General features: G+C 30.4%; 2 protein-coding genes across 2 annotated transcripts in view; both read left to right on the plus strand.

Annotated features, from left to right (window-relative positions):
- Window positions 1–9,660, plus strand: part of LOC111713785 (calcium-activated chloride channel regulator 4A) — a 14,440-nt gene extending 4,780 nt beyond the window's left edge. The window contains exons 6-14 of the mRNA XM_023488723.1: window positions 1,816–1,900; window positions 2,586–2,625; window positions 2,793–2,925; window positions 3,532–3,628; window positions 5,027–5,082; window positions 7,426–7,486; window positions 7,720–7,770; window positions 8,079–8,135; window positions 9,603–9,660. Of these exons, the coding sequence (XP_023344491.1) occupies window positions 1,816–1,900; window positions 2,586–2,625; window positions 2,793–2,925; window positions 3,532–3,628; window positions 5,027–5,082; window positions 7,426–7,486; window positions 7,720–7,770; window positions 8,079–8,135; window positions 9,603–9,660 (638 nt within the window). The remainder of the gene's footprint in view (window positions 1–1,815; window positions 1,901–2,585; window positions 2,626–2,792; window positions 2,926–3,531; window positions 3,629–5,026; window positions 5,083–7,425; window positions 7,487–7,719; window positions 7,771–8,078; window positions 8,136–9,602) is intronic.
- A 331-nt stretch (window positions 9,661–9,991) lies between these two features.
- LOC111713786 (calcium-activated chloride channel regulator 1) lies at window positions 9,992–17,836 on the plus strand. Its single transcript, XM_023488725.1, has 12 exons — window positions 9,992–10,047; window positions 10,519–10,623; window positions 11,404–11,474; window positions 13,072–13,132; window positions 13,766–13,853; window positions 14,443–14,525; window positions 15,107–15,163; window positions 15,227–15,276; window positions 15,645–15,699; window positions 16,680–16,797; window positions 17,334–17,399; window positions 17,805–17,836. Exons 4-12 carry the CDS (start codon window positions 13,097–13,099, stop codon window positions 17,834–17,836), a joined length of 585 nt encoding a protein of 194 aa, XP_023344493.1. The 5' UTR covers window positions 9,992–10,047; window positions 10,519–10,623; window positions 11,404–11,474; window positions 13,072–13,096.
- The last annotated feature ends 2,099 nt before the right edge of the window (window positions 17,837–19,935 follow it).

The following is a 19,935-nucleotide window of genomic DNA, read 5'->3' on the forward strand; positions in this document are numbered from 1 at the left end:
AGAGGCATCTGCTTCTGAACATCTGCCTCTATTATATAAATTCAACGCGAGGAATCCAGTATCCAGCTCCAGTTCCATGATTGGGGGAAATGCGTCCCCATGGTGAATTGTCATTGGTCGGATTAGATGTTGTATTCAAGCATTAATTTCGACCATTTAGTTCAAAACTTTATAACTAGGTGGCTCTCAGACCAATTTGGTATATGAATATAAAAAGTATAAAATTTAGACAGTGAGCATGTTTTTAGCATTTTGTCTATAAATAATTTTTAATGAACAAAATTTTAGCAAAATAAAGATAAAATACTAGTTATGGTAAAAAACTGTCATTCTCGGAACATAAATTACTTATATGGATACAAATTAATTTGTAGCAAGTGTCCAGTGAATTGAATTGTGCAGGCAAAACAGTCTTGTGGTTTTTATTTGAAGCTGATTCCTTCCCGGGAATAAGGCCATATGAACGTAAGCAAGAATACAAGCTTTAAGTTGATATTCACAAAATTTATGTATAAAGATATATAAAGTTGTAATCTCTGTTTGTCTGTTTGTATGGCCGATCATAAGTTCATAACTCATGAAGCCTTTGACGGATTTGCCTCAAATTTTGACTGGGAAACTCGGGAGAACCACAGGAATGTTCATAGCTAAAGATTCTAAGTTAAGTTGGGCCAATTTTATAGGGAAAACATCGTAATTTAAGACTACGCACGGGTAAAAGGCGGCACTATGAGTAAATATGAGTAACTATGAGTAAATATGAGTAACTATGAGCAACTATGAGTAACTATGAGTAACTATGAGTAAATATGAGTAACTATGAGTAAATATGAGTAACTATGAGTAAATATGAGAAACTATGAGTAAATATGAGTAATTATGAGCAACTATGAGTAACTATGAGCAACGCTGGGTTCTCAAGATAGTTATTTTATAAAGATAACTTTTAAGGTTTGAATTTGATAAATTACTGGATGAAGTATAGATTTATTCACTTAGATTGATATTGAATCTGACTAAAGGAATTTAGTCTACGCCACAAGATCAAATTTTCTAATCCTCATATCTTTGCAACCTGTTGGGGAAACCCAGATCAGGAGTTGGGGAGGATCGAATGGTACATTCAGAATATACTGTTTAGAACGGTTTTCTCGTCTGAAAGATAAGGAGTGAAAAAGTGTTCAAAGGAAAATGGAATATTCCCTCTATTACAAATTTGCATGAAACAAAGTGTATTTTATTTGATAGGATCTGGGACTTACAATATTTCTTATGCATTTTATTGTATCACTAAAATTGGTCTTAGTTTGGAGGATCTTTCTCACCCAAATACTTCTAGACAGTAACAAATATGGGATTCAAATAAACTTTTGCAAACATATAATTTTACTTTTTCTGGAACAAAATTGCAAATTTTGCACAAATTTTCCACTTAAAATAGTATTTAATGTTTCAAGATTTAAGCCGGCGCTCATTTGAAAGCAGTTTCTGACTGACTTAAGACGGGGCTAAAATTCATTAAATTCGGACTCTGTATAATTTAAAACAAATAGCATTTCAATGGTGGTCTCAAGACAAAGACTCATCTAAGTAAACACCAACATACTTTTTTCATCCTGTTTATCTTACCAGAATCTATACTGAGTTCAAGGTTGCTAAAATCTACAAAAATTAATAATATGATGATTTGTTAAGGTTTATTGTTGATGAACCAATGATATGATAATTTGTTAAGGTTTATTGTTGATGAACGAATGATATGATAATTTGTTTAGGTTTATTGTTGATGAACGAATAATATGATAATTTGTTTAGGTTTATTGTTGATGAACGAATGGATCAAGTTTAGATTTGGAGTTTTCAACGAACGCCAAGGTTTCAAAAACGATTCTATTTACAGGTTAATGACATTTATTTTATTGAATTTAAAGTGACTGTAATTTCAAGTGAACCTTAAGATTTATAACGTTTAAACCATTGACTGATCACAAATCAGGGTTGATCCGACATCAGTTAAAGGTTTAGAGGGTACTGTTGTGAATCTGACATCAGTTAAAGGTTTAGAGGGTACTGTTGTGAATCTGACATCAGTTAAAGGTTTAGAGGGTACTGTTGTGAATCTGACATGCAACTCTGCCAATGGAGGCTCACTTAAAAGCGGGGTTTCATGATTAGACCACTTGGTATAATTTTATATAATTATATTTTTATCTATATAGTTTCTGCCACAAACTAAAATTTTCTATTCCCTATAATCTTTGCAACCTTATGATATAAATCTTTAATATACCAAACTAATTTGAATCAAACAGAATTCATAGTTTGAAATATCAAAGGTCAACAACTACGGTTTGCAAAGATATACGGATAAGAAAATCTTAGTTTGTGAAATTATGAAATGGTGGGATTTCACAATTATGTTTTGATCCACTTGAAATAGTTAGGTTCAAACAAATTTTTTCAGTTGAAACGAAATTTACCATATTTTCGTTTATAATCAAATTTTTGCAACTTTTCCTATATTTGAACAATAATAGATATTTATATTTGTTGAAATATGTAATAACATATTTTTCATATTTTAGAGATGAATATTTCCGGTTGACTTCTATGATAAAAACCGAGGTAGGATATCTTTTACTAAAAACAATTTTTAAGTTTTAAATTAATATACTCTGCAAATTTTTTGTTAGAATTAGATAAACAATTTTCTCCATCTCGCATTCTATAATATTGTATTCCATGTACACCATACATTGCAAGCTATATATTGTACGCTGTACACTGTACAGGGCTGTGTATCCGGTAATACTGTACAGCAGCAGTATTGTGTGTACGGTTCCTGTACACCAACATCCTCTACATCTCTTTCCGGTATCATTATTATTATTAACTGCGCTGAGAGGGAAAATCTTGAAATTTTAGGTATAGCTACATTTCTTCTTATTCTTCAAATTATTTATCGTTCATTTTTATATTAGTTATATTAGTCCCTTTTCTCTCATTTTTACTTTCATTTTCTTTCAATTTCTTTTTAATTTATCTTTCATTATTTTTCTTTTGGTTTCTCCTTTTACTTTTCTTTCATTTTCCTAACATTTTCTTTTTCATTATTTCTTTCCTTTTCCTTTCCGTTTTTCTTTTATTCTCTCTTTCATTTTCTCTTTCAATGTTCTTTTATTTTCCTGGCAATTTGTCTTTCATTTTCATTTAACTTTCTTTTCGTTTTCTTTTTCTTTTTTCTTTTTATTTTCCTGTAATTTTCTCTGTCATTCCACTTTCATTTTCCTTCTATTTTTACTGATCCACCATAAAGTTTTCTTTTTTCAACACAGTGTCGTTTTTATTCCTTTTTAACTATACACATAATTCAAACGTGTAATTTATTCATGTTTTTAATTTATGTTACGTTATCTTGGCACTTTAGCTTTTGCCCGGCCCTGGTTTTCAAAATTTTAGAAACGATTCTAGTATTGTACATTGTGTACACCAAAAAATAAATTTATTTAGACTATTATTATTTTTGTTTAGCCCCAACCAAACAGAATCTGGTATGTGGGGGTAAATCTGCCAGATCAATCATATCCAATCATCCTGATCTTAAACAGGGTCAACATAAGGAGACAGGGTAAGCTAAAGGGTCAACCTGAAAGCCTGTTATGTTTAAAAAGGAAAAGACCGGCTAGAAAAAATCCTCCCTTCTAAATGAACAATCCAGGAGGATCTTAAAGATTGAATTTGCACTCTTCCTAAACAAATATAAAAAATAAAAACGTCTCACAAATTTCATAAGAATCAAAAAAAAAATTCTATACACTACTGCACTCTCAGTTGAACTACCTTGTCTAGCCGGTCTCTCCCTTTAAGTAGAATAAAACTTTTGAATTACAGTAATCTTCGTTTGAGAAGATACCTTTGGTTCTTTAAAGGGACTGTTTTAGTTTTTAAATGTGTTGTTTCAAGTGACTATTCCTCTTATGGGTTAATAAAATATCCTTGTTTTTTTTGTTGTTCAAAATTAATTATTTTCAATTGAAGACAATGAATGAAAAAAAGACGATATCTTCCTCATTGTTACTTAGATGAATGGTTAAAATAAAGAAATTAAAGGTCGTTAACCGCCACAAAGAATCATATGCAAAAGTACCCAAATAGACAGAATAACTTTTTCATTAAAGTTTTAAAACATTTAATACATTCTCATATAATCTCTCTAATTATTCATTGCTATTCTTAGTCAATTTAAAAGATTGATATTTCATATGATTTGTAAATATTGTTAAAATAGACTGTTTGCTTAAATTGATGTGACTTTTAAAGGAACGATGGCAATGCCCGATTTACTACCCGCGGTACCCTTAAGAGCTTTGTCCTGGATCAAGTATGAATGAGATATCCATGTTTTTGTTACTTTAAACAGATTATTTTCATTTGTGTTTTTTTGCGAAAATGATTTGCGCATTTCTTGCTTATAAGAAACGATGTAGAAAGAGTCAAACACTTGATGAGTGAAGAAAACTATGATATCTTCCACATATGAAATGGAGGATCACTTGAAATTACGCTTACAGCCTCGATCAGATTTGATGTATATACAGGGTGTCCCAAAAAACATGGGAATTCTGTGACGAATTTGATATCGTCTTTGTTATGAATTAGCATTGTAATGCCTAATTTTAAAAGCCATAATATTATTATGTCTGATAGAGTTTATTCTATGAAAAGGGTAAAAGACTGCAAAGATGTGTCTATAATGTCTCCGCAAGATGAACAGTGAAGTGAAGTTTGTATACTGCAATTTTCTTGTTTTACTAAGTACAACCGTATGCAGTCAAAACATAAACAAACAAAATGTGAACATAGCAGACGAAACTCTTACGGATTACAGCTTCCCCAGTAGGTATCACTATACTAAATCGAAGAATTATTTGAAAAGACGATATCGAATTCGTCACTGAATTCCCATGTTTATTGGGACACCCTGTATAAATAGTAAATACAAAATAATACATATTAAATAATTTAGGTATGAAGCTGTTCGTTATGAGTACGTTTTACCACAAACATCAGTTTATACTTTAGGTAAATGAAGTTACCAACGGATATTGGATATTTATGTGCAGGGTTACCCACAAAGAATGAGACGACTGATGGATTTTATGCAGTTTTTTATAACATTTATTGCCTCTTGTTGCAGCTGCTGTACATATAATTTGTTTATCAAATCATTCTATATACATTTAAAACACTTTATTAACGGCTGATGACCAAATTTAAGCATTACGTAATTATGCTTAAATAGTAACCATAGCTTATCAGCTGTTTTTTAAATTTTAAATAATTTGCGTAACCGGAAACAAAACATATCCAATTACAACCGTTTTTTGGGTTTACATGCAAAAATTAATTAATCTAAAACGCGAAATTTCTTCAATCAAGGTTTTCACTTTTGAATATCGTAAAGTTGAATGCTGCTTTCTCAGCTACATGATGGTTGATTATAATAGACAAATAGGGAAAATTTCAAGATTTCAACCCTGGGTTTAAATTTAATTCGCGGCTCAAATATGATTGGTTTTACTTAAAATCAGTATTCATTGGTTCAAGATTTAAGCCGGCGCTCAATTGAAACCAGTTTTTGGCGGATTTAAGACGCGGCTCAAATTCATTAAATTCGAACACTGAAGATGAATAAGAAACACAATAGTTAGCAATAAATGATCTAATTTTCCATCTTATGCATGGTAAAGTCACATAAATGTGCATTTTTTATACTGTGATAACAATTTTTTCATTGTTTAAAATTACTTTATAGCATATTACGTATCTCAAATTTCTAACAAAGCTTACTGTCTGAAATGTATGGGGTTCTCGGTTACCTAGCTTGTCCTAATAAATCCTTGAACATTCGTCTCACACAAAGAAGATTATTCTTTTTGAGTAATGGATATGTATGGATAGCGTTTATTGTAAAGCCTATGATATTGTAACTTATCCCGTGACCCCATTGTTGGATTTTAGAGTTAGGGGGATTACTAGTATTTCGCTATAACAACAATATAGTCCCTTTCCTTTGGTTAAAAATTCAAAGGGAGACTGAATAAAAAAAAAGCAAAGAGCGAATAAATGACTGTGATGCCTCCGTTATCAACAAACATTTATATGCTGTTATTATCCATGTTATGATCTAAAATGAAATTTGTGTGTTCAATATTTACTGGCAAAGCATCTTTTTTATTGCTAAAATTTCTTCATTACATACTATACATTACAACCTTTGATTTTTCAATACTTACTATCTGACATTATAGGGGTTTTCTATTCAAATCTTAAATTGGGTTGAGAGACACCTAGTGGAATTGTTTTTAACTATTTGGTCCAAATAAATCCTTGAATATGATACAGAGCCGACCAATAACAATTCACTCTAATATCGGGTTCCTCCAATAGGAGAACTGACAGTACTGGTATTTACTTTGGATAAATTCTTCTCCAGTGGGCACTTATATAGTCCTCAATCTTGATACTTGTGAACAAACAGGATTAGAGATGGGCGCATTCGGATATTTTCAATTTGCTTATTCATCATTTTTAACGACCCATTTCGTTCATTTCAGTCTTACAAAAAAAATAAATGTGTTTGTTTTCATTTTCCATCTTATATTTTTCATTTCACTGAACGATCGTTTAATTTAATCGTTTGTTTAGTTGATTAATTATCGTTTTTACTATTCGTCCAAAAAAATCGTTCATTAACATTCTGGCTGATCCAAAAAAGACAAAAAAAATCGTTATTTCATCATTCATTAAATTAACGAATTTTAATCGTTTTGAAAAACGTTGTTTGTTCACAAAAACAATGTCCATCTCTAAACAGGTCCCACTTCTGTATATTGTGAGGGAGGGAGGGGGGTGTTAGCTATTGATGGACGTTTGTTTGGTTGGTACCATAAATACTTTATTTAGATATTTATTTATATATCTATGTACTTCACACACTGCACACTGCACAGTGCACAGGAACCGCGTCAAATGGAAGTAAGTTCCGTACACGTTGGATTAAAATATTTTAAGTTTTCAGAAACATAACTAAAATTCCAGTTTAATTGAGAAAATACGATCTACTGCAGAGATCAAATATTGTAAAATGAGAAATGTCAGGCCTAAGAATTTTTTATAATAAACTGTTCCTGGTCACGTTTATCTCACTAGAAGGAGACAATTCATTAACCCTTTTTCCGTTTACCCGTATATTTTCTCTAGCTGTATAAAAGTCGGGCCGTGGTACAGGAGTTTCATCGTGAGGCATATAGTTGTGATTTAAATTAGTAAAAACACAATAATATTTTAATACATTTTATTGATAAACTTAAGATCTTATATCACTCTGTAACTCTAATATATAATTACTTACGTGTTAAATAGTTCTAGATTTGAGTTCTGGGATGCAAGAAAACTGGGAATCCATTCATAAAGCTATTCTTAGGTACAATGCACGTTTATTCAGAAAATAGTCAATTTTTTATTGAAATATTTTTTTTTTATTTATTGCATTAAAATTATAATTTTTAATAAAATTACAAAGTCATTTCTACATTCCATATTTCTTAAGTTAAGATTAATCTGGTGAAAGATGCGAATTTTTGAATTTTTTTTTAATTCAAAATTATTTCGGCCTAATTTTTTTCTTAAATGAGAAAAATCGTAATTTATTTTTAGATTTATTCTGACTATTCCGTCTGGAACACGACTCAGTATAATTACATTCAGGTTCAAATTCAAATATTTCACATAAAACATTTTGCTTTTATTTCAATCAAATGCAAATTGAGGAATTAATTACTTAAGCATTAATCTGACATTTTTTAATACTTAAATATTTTCAACCAAATGTTATTGACTTTTGACAGTTGATATTATGTATACGAATTCTGCTAGATCAAATAGTCATATCACAGATCAAGTTGCTAACATGAAGGTTCGACTTTAAAACAAACATTTTGTAAAATATGACCTTATAAAAAAACCTTAAAAGTAAAAGTAAATTTAAATTTAATTTTCTGAATTTGACATTTTAGTTCATTATCCACTACACGAACACTTCTACCCCAGACCCTAGTCACAGATATTAACAGGTTGGTTTGAAAGGTAGTTAGATAGATAGATAGTTAGATAGTTAGTTAGGAAGTTATCAGATAGAAAGTTAGATGGTTGATAGATAGCTAGATAGTTATAAGAGAGCTAGTTACTAGATAGATAGTTAGATAGTTTTTAGAAAGACAACTAGATAATTGATAGATAGAGGTAGATATAATCGTTATTAGATAGATAGTTTGATATTGGATAGGTAGATATTAGATAATTAGATAGTAGATATATAGATAGTTAGATAGTTATTGCAAGTTATCAGATAGATAATTAGATAGTTCGAATTTGAAATGTATATTTTCGTTTATAATAATAGCAGCACTTTAAATCTTTCCAGACAATTAAAAAGAGAAAAAACAAAAAGTATAACAATCATATAAGACAGATGTATTCACACTTCATAACAGCATTATTGCCTCATGTTGCACTCACATCCTTCTCCTCTACAAATAGGACACATAGTTGCTGAAGCTGAAGCAGTTGCTGGTTTACTGCAGGAAGCTGAAGTAGATGGTGAAGCTTTACAGTGTGAAACATGAGTTCTGTTATTGGAACAGGATCTCCTGAGATAGTTAATAGACAGTTAGAGAGTTAGATAGTTATTACATGCAGGGTGTCCCAAAAAACATGGGAATTCAGTGACGAATTCGATATCGTCTTTGTTATGAATTAGCATTGTAATACCTAATTCCAAAAGCCAAAATATTATTATGTCTGCCAGAGTTTATTTTATAAAAACGGTAAATGGCTGTAAAGATGTGTCTATAATGTCTCCACAAAATGAACAGTGAAGACGGACAAGTTTACTCTGTTTGTATACTGTAGTTGTCTTGTTTTACTAAGTACAACCGTATGCAGTCAAAACATAAACAAACAAATTGTAAACATAGCAGACGCAAATCTTAGGGATTACAGCTTTCTAAATAGGTATCACTATACTAAATCAAAGAATTATATAAAAAGACGATATCGAATTCGTCCCTGAATTCCCATGTTTATTGGGACACCCTGTAGATAGTTGGATGGTTATTAGATAGATAATTTGATAAATAGATTACTGTTAGATTATCTATAAACTTTAGATTTACGATGACCTTTACCATGATTAAACATGGTCTTTATTAACGACTAAATTTGAACTTAAAGGAGCTGTAAATATAATTTCAAGTGACCTTCATGCAAAGATGGCAATGTTCTATTCACAACAACGTTTTTCTATAGGTTTAAAATAGTTTAATTGAAATAATTCTTTTGCAGTAGAAATGCACAAGTCACTTTTGCAGAGAACCCACAATTGAAAATAATAAACTTTTAAAATCATAAACATTTATATTTAATTGATACTTGAATAGACCAAGCTTTCAAGGGTTCTGTTGTGAATCGGGCATTGCCATCTTTGCATGGATCGAGAGTGATATGAAGTTAAGCTTACAATCCATTTAACCTTGATTTAGGGAGACCCTGTTCGTACGAATACCCAGACGGTCTGGGACAGGGCCATCAGGGAGCTAATTTTATTAAAAGAAAGTTTCAGAATTATTGAAAAAAAATGTCTAAATTTCTAAGAGATAAAATAGAAAAATTAAAAGAATGTTAAGCCCTAAACAAGCAGTTAAATACATTTTGGAGTTATTACTTAGTTTCAAGGTATAATTTACGTTTTCATTATGATTGCTTCACGCCACAAATATTATTAATTTTTAGAAAATAAAAGTACAATATGTAATGTTTTAGAAACATTAACAAAAACTCCTATACATATTTCGTTTAAGTTGTACATATATCTAATTCAAGTATAAGACCATTTTGAATACAGGAATTTATTTGATTATATTTTAGGTGTTTTTAATTTCCTGTCTCAAGAACGAATTCCCAACTGAATTAGTTCAAATCACAAAGGAGAATAAATCAAATAATTTTCATAACACGCACCCTTGACCCTTAAAAGTAAATTCAACCTAAAGTCTGACCGCCTCAACTTTGTTGCACCGGCTAGTCCTATTGAGTGTCTGCTTTATTTACCCAATGTCCGAGCGATACAGTGCAAAATGGGACTGGAAAGGTTGACCCGGCTTGGAAATTCAAATGTACAACAGCTGCCCGTGACAAATACGTACATTTTACACTTTAAAGTTTCATTACAGTATAATTATATTCAAGTTCTAGTCCTAGCCAGCTGGATAGCCGGTCAACACATGAAAAATGATATTTTAGCTTCAGAATTCAGAGTGTCTAAAAAGTTTAAAGAAATTGAGCCTTCACCACAAACTCAAACTTTCTAAACCATATATTAGATTGTTTAAACCTAAGGTCTATGACATTGACCATCCCATATGGAGACATTTTAGAATTTTGATTTATATGCTGCAGTACGGAGGGGTGTACGGTGTACAGGAGGAATTTAGTACAAATAGTACAGCGGGGCCAACAAGTACAGCTTACTTCCAAGAGATTCTAAACCATATAGTAAACAAGGTGCATAAAAAAAGAGAATAGAATATATATTAGAGTAGAATTTACTAGAAAAAAGTGTAAAACGGCCATTTTGTTGTACTGTTTCCATACTGCAGGTGTACTTCACATATTTGGGCTATATAACCTTTTGGGCCCTTGATGGAACATCATTTTATAGTAAATCTAAAATTAATACTAAAAGAAAACCAAATTATGAAATAAGCTGGTTTCATAATTGACCAATGATCATTTCACATAGACTCTATGCCTTTCACTTTACAAACGTTGATTTTCCGTTATAATTGTAAATCAAATGATGTTTTTTATTCTCCTAATTCATTTTTTAAAGTTTATTTAACAGCTTTACAAAATTCGAAATTGAAATAGATAGTCTAGGGAACATACTGTATTAATGTACTGTACTGCATATAATTTGTGAACATTTACATGATTTGTACACTTTGAACTCCCTTTCAGGCTGAAAGGGACTGACAAAATTCATACCGAGGGATTTTCTAAATTCCACTCTAATATTTATTCTATTCTCTGTGTACATAAATGTTCGGTATACGTTCCATTTTGCCTTATAAAGTCAGTGTGCAAATAGCTGTTCAAAGATCGAGTTAAAAATGTTAATTTTATTCCGTGTCTCTCTTGCATTTCTGCAATTCTCTTTTAAAGAGAAATTGTCAATTTTATTCGAGAAACGTTCAGACATAGGTTTTACAAGTATCATTGTGAATTGAGCATGTCATTCTAAAAAAGAGTCAACAAAAAATTGAGTTCACTCTAATTTTTCAGGTTGAGATAAAGAAAAGACAGAAAATATTCAGTTTCAAACATTCATCGATCACAAGTATAAAAACATTTAGGTAAATCTTTTTTTTTGTAGAGGATGAAAATCTCCGAAAGGGCATTATAAAATCCGCAAATCAGTAGTATGACCTACTAACCTTCATATCCTTTTATACACTCGTTATTCATAATGTAGTTCAAAAGCAATAAATGTACTTTTAAAGTTAAATATTAATGAAATATTACAGTGTACATCTAGCTTTCAGAGAAGCAACATAAAAGGTCCTACTCGGCGCTTCTAAAAGTACTCAAAGAAACTGAGAGAGAGAAACTGGCAAACTAAAGAAACTTTAGCCAGGGGTGTAAATCCCCTGTATTAACCCCTCCACACAAATGGAAAAGAAATAAATGGAACTAAAAGTAATAATAAAGGCCTGAATTCATCTTTTAGCCTGGAGAATGGAAGTTTTTACCTGGCTGGATTCAGATTTTGCTACTGGCAGCTTTAAATATACTCCTTTATAACAAGCCTGGTTAGCTGTTATTAAATATCCAAACTCGTCGAAGACGTTAATTCTTTCTATTGAATCTGGTTCTATGTGTAAGCATTAAGGGAGCTCAGAACAGTCAGGTTCTTATACAACTCTCTCCAGTTTAAACAACTTGGCAGTACACCCTACTTGGAAAAAAAGAAAATAATTGCCAGAAACAAGGAAAATGGAAACATAGAAAGCAGAACCCTGATAGGTTGTGCACCATACACTATGAAACCGGTTTATACTCTGCTGGCTGTAAGGAAAAGATTGTTGAAAAGACGAGGCTGTATTCTGAAGCACTGTCCAAGATGAACTAACAAGAATCAAGAATTCTTTAATTCTTTTGTCGAAACGATCCACTCCTAACCTAACCTTTTTTATCCCATTTGTCATTATTGACTCAGAATTCTGACAATGGATCCACAGAATTTTCAAACCCCGCTTAGCAGTGACTTTTATTTTTCCAACCTGTAATAGCTGCATCCGCAATCATCAAGAATTCCACAATTTACTTCATCAGAGAAATTTTATACCTCTGAATGGATCACAAACAAAACTTTCTGTTATATACTTAATTTGATATTTCTGGCGCCATGATATTAAATTAAAGAATAGTATGAAAAAGAAAATTGCCAAATAGAGAGCTGCAGCTCTGGGAAATATTGGGAATATTAGGGAGAAACAAAAGCAGAAACATGTCTCAAAATCCATATTTCCTTTGTCTACAAGGAATTTGCATAGATCTACAAAGGAGGAACAGAAAGCAGATGTATGATCAGCTAAAAAGAAGATAGAACAGCCAAAGATTAAATTCTCTACTCTTTTAAAAAATTTTGTTAAAAAATTTTAATTCTAAAATAAATATTAAAAAAATGAAATATTAAAAACTAATTTAAATGGAGTATTTGGCTTAAATATTTGCGTTGACTTAATGTATCAACACAAAAACGAGATTTCATTTTTGAAAAATTTGTGTTAAAATGGGAAAAATAAATTTTCATTTAAATCAAATTTTTTTATTTTTTAAAAAATATAAAGATTATGCAAAAAACTTTCCAAAACTCATATTTTTATTTTCAAAAACTAATGGCCAAATCATGAGAATTTTTTCTTTTTTCTTTTTTTTCATTTTTTCTAGTGTCGAACATGGTCTTCGGACAGATATGGCAGTAGTTCTAGAGATTAAAGACATTACGAAGGTATTATTCTAATTTTCTAATGAATTCTGAACCAACCTATTCATATTTTAATTCAAACTTTTGGAATAAGAAAAACAATTTAGATGATATATCTCACGATCTAAAGATGATTCAAAATATTCACAAAATTTTCAAGAAACCAGAGGCCGAATTTACAGAAATTGAATCGCGTCTCTGAACCGCCAATACCCGGTTCCAATTGAGCGCCGGCTCAAATCTCGAAACACTTATTTAAATTTCCAGCTTAACTAACTTTGTTAGGAAAAATCTCATTAAGCATTGAGTATTATTTAAATATGTGTGTTTACAGAAAAGTTTACCATGACCAATTCTCTAATTGAATTCTAAAAATATAATTTGATAGAAATAAGTTTGATAAATAATGACTGTTAAATGTTTCTTTTTAAAAAGGAATTGAGTCTTTGCCGCTAATTCAAATTTTCTAAATCTAATTTGTTCTAAGAACAAATATATAAGGTCTACGACATTGGGTTGAAAAAATATAGTTTTAAAATTTGTTGCAAAGGCTTAATTTGAAATGAAATGATATAATTCCTAAGCTGCATATTTTCAACCAGCTACCAGCTTATTAATAAATAAAAAATTCGTTAATAAATGTCAAATGTTTGTTAGGTTGAAAGTTTTGAGGTGATTGATCCTGCTGGAAACCAGAATAGTTTTGCAAAATTCCAGGACGGTCTGGTATACTTCAAATTTCCGGGTAATATAAACAGATTTCATGCTGGGTCCCATTAACCATAAAACTGCAACATAGGAAGACGACATTTTAAAAAAATCTTTTACTTGTAATTGATGTTATTTAAAGAAAACAGTTTTTTCAAAATATGTATGCTAAATTCCAGGACGGTTTTCTTCAAATTTCCGGTTTATACTTACTTACGCTTGTATATTCAACGCATTTAGACTCCATTACCGGGCAAAAATGTTGAATTCGGGTTTCTTTTAAAGTTTGTAAAAGAAATGAAATTTTGCCACAAACTTTGTATCTTTGGAAAAAATTGTAGACCTTTGATATTTCAACCATGAACTCTGTTAGATCATAAACTCTAAGTTTGAAATATCACAGGTGCAGTACATTTTACACCATCAAGTAGAAAAGATATTGGGATTACAAAAACTTTCGGAAAGTTGTTAAAAACGATCGAAAAAAAAATTACCAAAAAATATGTTTCCATAATTTTTCACAATACAATTGAACTCTCAACACGTAGGTTAAATTGTATAATTTAAAAATTAACTAAAAACTTTGAACTAAATATCTTCTTATCTAAAATCATTTATTTATCTAGGTGAATCACTAACTGGAGTGTGGACATATAAAGTTAAAATGTACTCTGATGCCATTATTCCATCCCAAGGGTTTACAGTGGATGTAAGATTTTATTTGGATTTTACAAAATATTTAAGTCAGCTCCTTATGAACAGCATAATGTTAAATTCTTTTTATATTGTTTTTATGTAAAACTGAAAGTTAAATATCCATGCTTAACTTCAGTGAACAAATGATTTAACTAATTGTTAAATGTTGACAATATTTGACCTAAGTTTCTAGCCCTTTTTATTGTTTAAGAATAAACCATTAAGAAAATAATTTTTTGTCACAAATTCAAAATTAAAATCTTTATATCTGTGCAACCCGATGTCGTAGATCTTTGATATTTCAAACAATGAATTCTTTAGACAAAACAGTCTAAGTTTGAAATATCAAAAGATTTCCCCATCAGGTTTCCAAGAAATATTGATTATAAAATTGAGTTTGTGGCAAAAACTAAGTTCCTTAAGAAATATTCCTGTTAAAATGAAATAATTTGTCATATTAATATGTAAAATTATTTAATCATGGTTCTTACAATAATAAATACAGAATTTGCCTCCATTTTGTTTATTCCAGTGTTAAATCAAAAGTATAAAAAAAGATAAAAATCCTAAATATTTATGAAATATTTGTTGTAGGTTACTATCACAGAAACAGATGAGGATGCAGTAATAGCGCTAGCTACAACTAACAAGGTAATCAAAATAAATTCTTAAAATTTTGTATTCTAAAACTTTTTAATATATTACTTTTTTCAGATTAATACAGTCGTCAAAGAGATTTCTGAAAAAATTATTATTTCTACAAGGTAAAGAAAAAATTCATATTTTATTAAAAAAAAAATTACATAGTGGGACCCATATATCTGTGGAATGAGGAGACGATATTTAAGTAATTTTGTCTGTGAATTCTTCTACTAGTAACTTCAAAAATGTACTTATGGGTTTCCCAATTACTGTTTTTCATGTTGATTAGACTAATTAATTAGATTATACTAATTAGACTAATTAATTAGATTATACTAATTAGACTAATTAATTAGATTATACTAATTAGACTTATTAAAATCCTATCTTTATTCCAATGTCGTCTTCCTATTCCACAAATTGTGGGTCATAATACTGTATCAAAAATAAAAATCATAATAAATAATGGAAAATTATATTTTTTCTGAAGTTTGTTTCGTGGTACAGTTCCTATCATTGGTGCATCAGTAGAGTGCAGAGTTCAGGTCAAAATATTTCAAGAATATATCTTTCTAAGATACTGTACGCGTAATTTTAAGTAACGCTCAATTAAACGATGGCAATGTTCAATTTACAAGGGTACCCTTGAACCCTTAAAGGGAGTGACCGGCTATGTAAGGTAGTTGAACTGAGTATGCAGTGTTGTGGAAAACTTCTTTCGGATTCATTTGAGACATATTAAACTTTTAAAAGATCTGTAAATCTTGAGTTTGAGCGCAAATTCGACGTTTAAAACTCCTTACTTTGGGGGTGGATACGTTTTCAGAATTAGTTTTTTTAAATTATTAAATTCTCTATTTTCTGATATCACTGATTATGTTACTTTTGCAGAAAAACCACAGATGAAAATATAAATAAACACTAAGATGAATATTTTACTCAGACTTGATCAGATAAAGGTTTCAAGGGTACCGTTGTAAATCGGGCATTGACATCTTTGCATGGAGACCCCCTTGAAATTACGCGATATTGATTAAAATTAAATCTTTCTATGTTGGCAAACTTCAAATTTAATGAAAACCAATGAAACATTTTTGGAAAGCTCTATTTTTATAATCTGAAAAAGTTACGTAAAAAATCTATAATTCTAAATGGAAACTGCAATTTTAGAAACAAAAAAATGTTTTTGAATAAGTTGGAAAACAAAATAAATTTACCATTCATTTCAATATGCAAAATTATTTTCAAAATTTTCAAAATTTGCAAGTATTCTGGCATTATCGATAAAAAAAAACACCAAAACTGCATTCTTCAGGAATGCGAAGGAAATGTGTTTTTGCCACAAATTCTAATTTTGTATCCCTATATCTTTATATCCTGATATTTGATATTTCAAACTTAGATTGTTTTATCTAAGAAAGTGCATAGTTTCTAAATATAGGTCTAAGACATAGGAATGTAAAAATAAAGGGATTAGAAAATCAGAGTTTGTGGCAAAAGACTTAATTCGATTTTTTTCCTACAGGGTCCGGGAGGGTTTGTTTCCATGTTCCCCTTGAAGGATTCAGGACAAGGGTTCCCAGATATAACTGCTCAGGATGGAATATATTCAGGCTACCTCAAACAATTTGCCACCAGCCCAGGTCTTGTATTATAGCCATGGAGTAGGAAAATTTAATGAATCGTCTATATCTAATGTTATTATAAAGCAAATAGTTTCCCAATAGCTTGAGAATTAACTTATTAAGTGATAAAGGTCAGTTTACACTGCAAAAATGTTGTGTTTCATGTTTATTGAACTATTTAAAGTCTAAAATCGTCTTTATATTCCGCAAAATTATTGGCCACAATGTAATAATTGCAACGACAAATAAATTTGCAAAATTTTCAAAGTAGTTTTTAATTGCTCAACAATTACATTTTTAAGTTGTGAATATTTTTATTAAAATTTTGGGATATGTCGCAACTTTTTAAATTCATAATATTTTGTTCATTTCACTATTTTGCCATTTCTGTATGGTGAATTGGTAATTTTCAAAAATGTATTTTTTGTTCCATGAAATAAATGCGTAAATTATAAGAACAGCATTTACCAATTAAACTAATTTAAAAATAAGAAATATCGTGTAACTTAAAAATAAGAAATATCGTGTAATTTAAAATTTAAAATTCATTTCAGGAACTTACTCAATAGGGATAACAGTAACAGATAATAACGGAAATGCATCTTTGGAGAAGACACGAGGTGATACAATTGTTTTTAAAAAGTTTAACCCCCCCCCTTAAAGAATACTTTTTTATTCTCGTTCTCTCGAATTGCTCGCCCTTGCCAACCCTCTTCACGTGGATTTAAAGGTTCTGTCAATATTTGAGAAAGCTGGGACTTTCAATCACAATTTGACCTATTGAACACAATTTTTTTGCCTTTTTTCTGATATCATTTTTTGCGGACATGTACTTTTTGAATGAAAAATATTAAACAAACAAATCCGTAAGTTTATACATTGTTTAATTATAGACCAAACGCATATGGCTTTAAATAGAAGAGACCGAACGCCTCTCCCTCACGGGGTGCCTTGGTTCAAATATCTTTAATTCTTTAATTTAATTTAACAGTTTTATATTCTAACAAAATATTCAATAATTTTAGGTGACAGCCCCATTATTGGTTCTATTCTATAAAAGTTAAATAAAAGGGACTGTAAGCGTAACTTTAAGTTACCAGCTAGGTGACCAGCTCTGTGCAAAGATGTCAATGTCCGATATGCAGCGCTAGCCTTGAAACCTTTATCTGATAAAGATTAAATTTATAGATGTCAATGTTTAAAAGCTTGAAAACTGATTTTTTCAACAGTGATTTCTCTACATAAGTGAAAGAAAAATAACAAAATCTTTCACATTATTGATCAGATTAAGGTTATAAGGGTACCTGTGTGAATCAGGCAGTGATATCTTGCCACGGAGCCTGCCTAGAAATTACGCTTTCAGTCTCTTTGAGACGCTTCCTTTAAACAATTAGATGTAGTTAATATAGTTTACAGAGATCCAGACAGCTATAAAATTATGCATCCATTTTAAAGAACGGGTCAACTTTGAAGTGACGCCATGAGATCTTTGATTTTTTATTAACCAACTCAACTTCGCATTCTTCTAGCCCTAGATATGTACATTTAGAGCTCGTCTTTCAAAATTCATTTTAAAAGGAGCAACTGGCAAAATCAAAATCGGTTTTTTTTGTGTAAGTGGACTTAATTTTGTTTACAATGAGAACAGAAAATAAGGTTAGATTGTACAGTTTAATAACAAATTTTTTAATTGTTTTTGTTTTCTAACAGTGCACAACATTTTTTAATCCTATCTTTTGCTAACAGTGTTCACCATTTTTAATTGTATTTTTTTCTAACAGTGTACAACATTTTTTAATCCTATTTTTTGCTAACGGTGTACACCATTTTTTAATCCTATTTTTTTCTAACAGTGTACAACATTTTTCAATTGTATTTTTGTTTCTAACAGTGTACACCATTTTTCTATCGTATTTTTTTCTAACAGTGTTCACCACTATTTTATTGTATTTTTTTCTAACAGTGTGCAATATTTTTTAATCGTATTTTTTCTAACAGTGAACACCTATTTTTCATCGTATATGTTTCTCACGCGTAGGAAAAAAATTATATTTTCTCTGCAACGGTTTAATCTGTGTTTATCTTCTATGATAAATGATGTTAATAGTTGAGTTAATATGGTGGTTTCATCTCCACTGAAAGGGACTGTGAGACGTCGTTTCAAGTAAATCTCCGTGTTTAGAGAAGAGTTTCTAATCTACACGGTTTCTTAAAAACTTTTGTCTGATCAAGATCGAGAACGCATAAAATTTTCATCTTTTTTAAAAATTCATTTGCGCATTTCTGCTTCAGAAAAAAGAGGGAAATTTCCCGAGTTTAACACTTTTAAAGCTAGAAATACGAAGATGCCTTCGACATTTTTAATCAGATAAAAGTTGCAAGAGTACTGTTTTGAATTAGCTGATTAGACGATTAGACGATTAGACGATTAGACGATTAGACGATTAGATGATTAGATGATTAGACGATTAGACGATTAGATGATTAGATGATTAGACGATTAGACGAGCCACTTTATAAATCTAAATTACGTCGACAGTACCTTTATTAGTTGTGTTAATATGGTGGTTTCATCTCCTCTTATCACGTGATCAACACGTGATCATCCAACCCTAACCTACCCTCTTAGTTCTCAGTTATCCAGGATGAAAGCCATTCCTTTTTATAAAATATTTTTTTTCTTCATTTTTAGTGTAAGTTTCTCTTAACATAGGGAATTTTTATGCTGATAATCATAATCCCGATCACTTGATCTTGATATCCATGGCGGGCGCTTTTAATTTGAGGATAAATGCTTAATCTCTTCATTTCATTAAGTATAGATTACCACGGCTGGACATCGAATATAGACTGAACTAATCTGCATAATAACAAAATATCAGGATCAAGCACTAATCTCTATTTCCACTATACAAGAGTTCCTAATCCAAGCTCACTTTGATTTTTATTATTTACTTTCATTTACTTTAATTTTGTCAAATTAACTTTATAAAACTACATAATTGCACCTTAGCATTCAGTTGCTCAGTTTAGGCTCAATTTCATTATGGCAGTGATATAAAGTAATCATCGTGCGATAATGTTAAGCTTATTTAGTCTATTTTCTAATAATGTTTTGATTTTACAATATTATAATAATATATAATATATATTATT

Source organism: Eurytemora carolleeae, unplaced genomic scaffold, assembly GCF_000591075.1.
Source record: "Eurytemora carolleeae unplaced genomic scaffold, Eaff_2.0 scaffold1375, whole genome shotgun sequence".
Lineage (NCBI taxonomy): Eukaryota > Metazoa > Arthropoda > Copepoda > Calanoida > Temoridae > Eurytemora > Eurytemora carolleeae.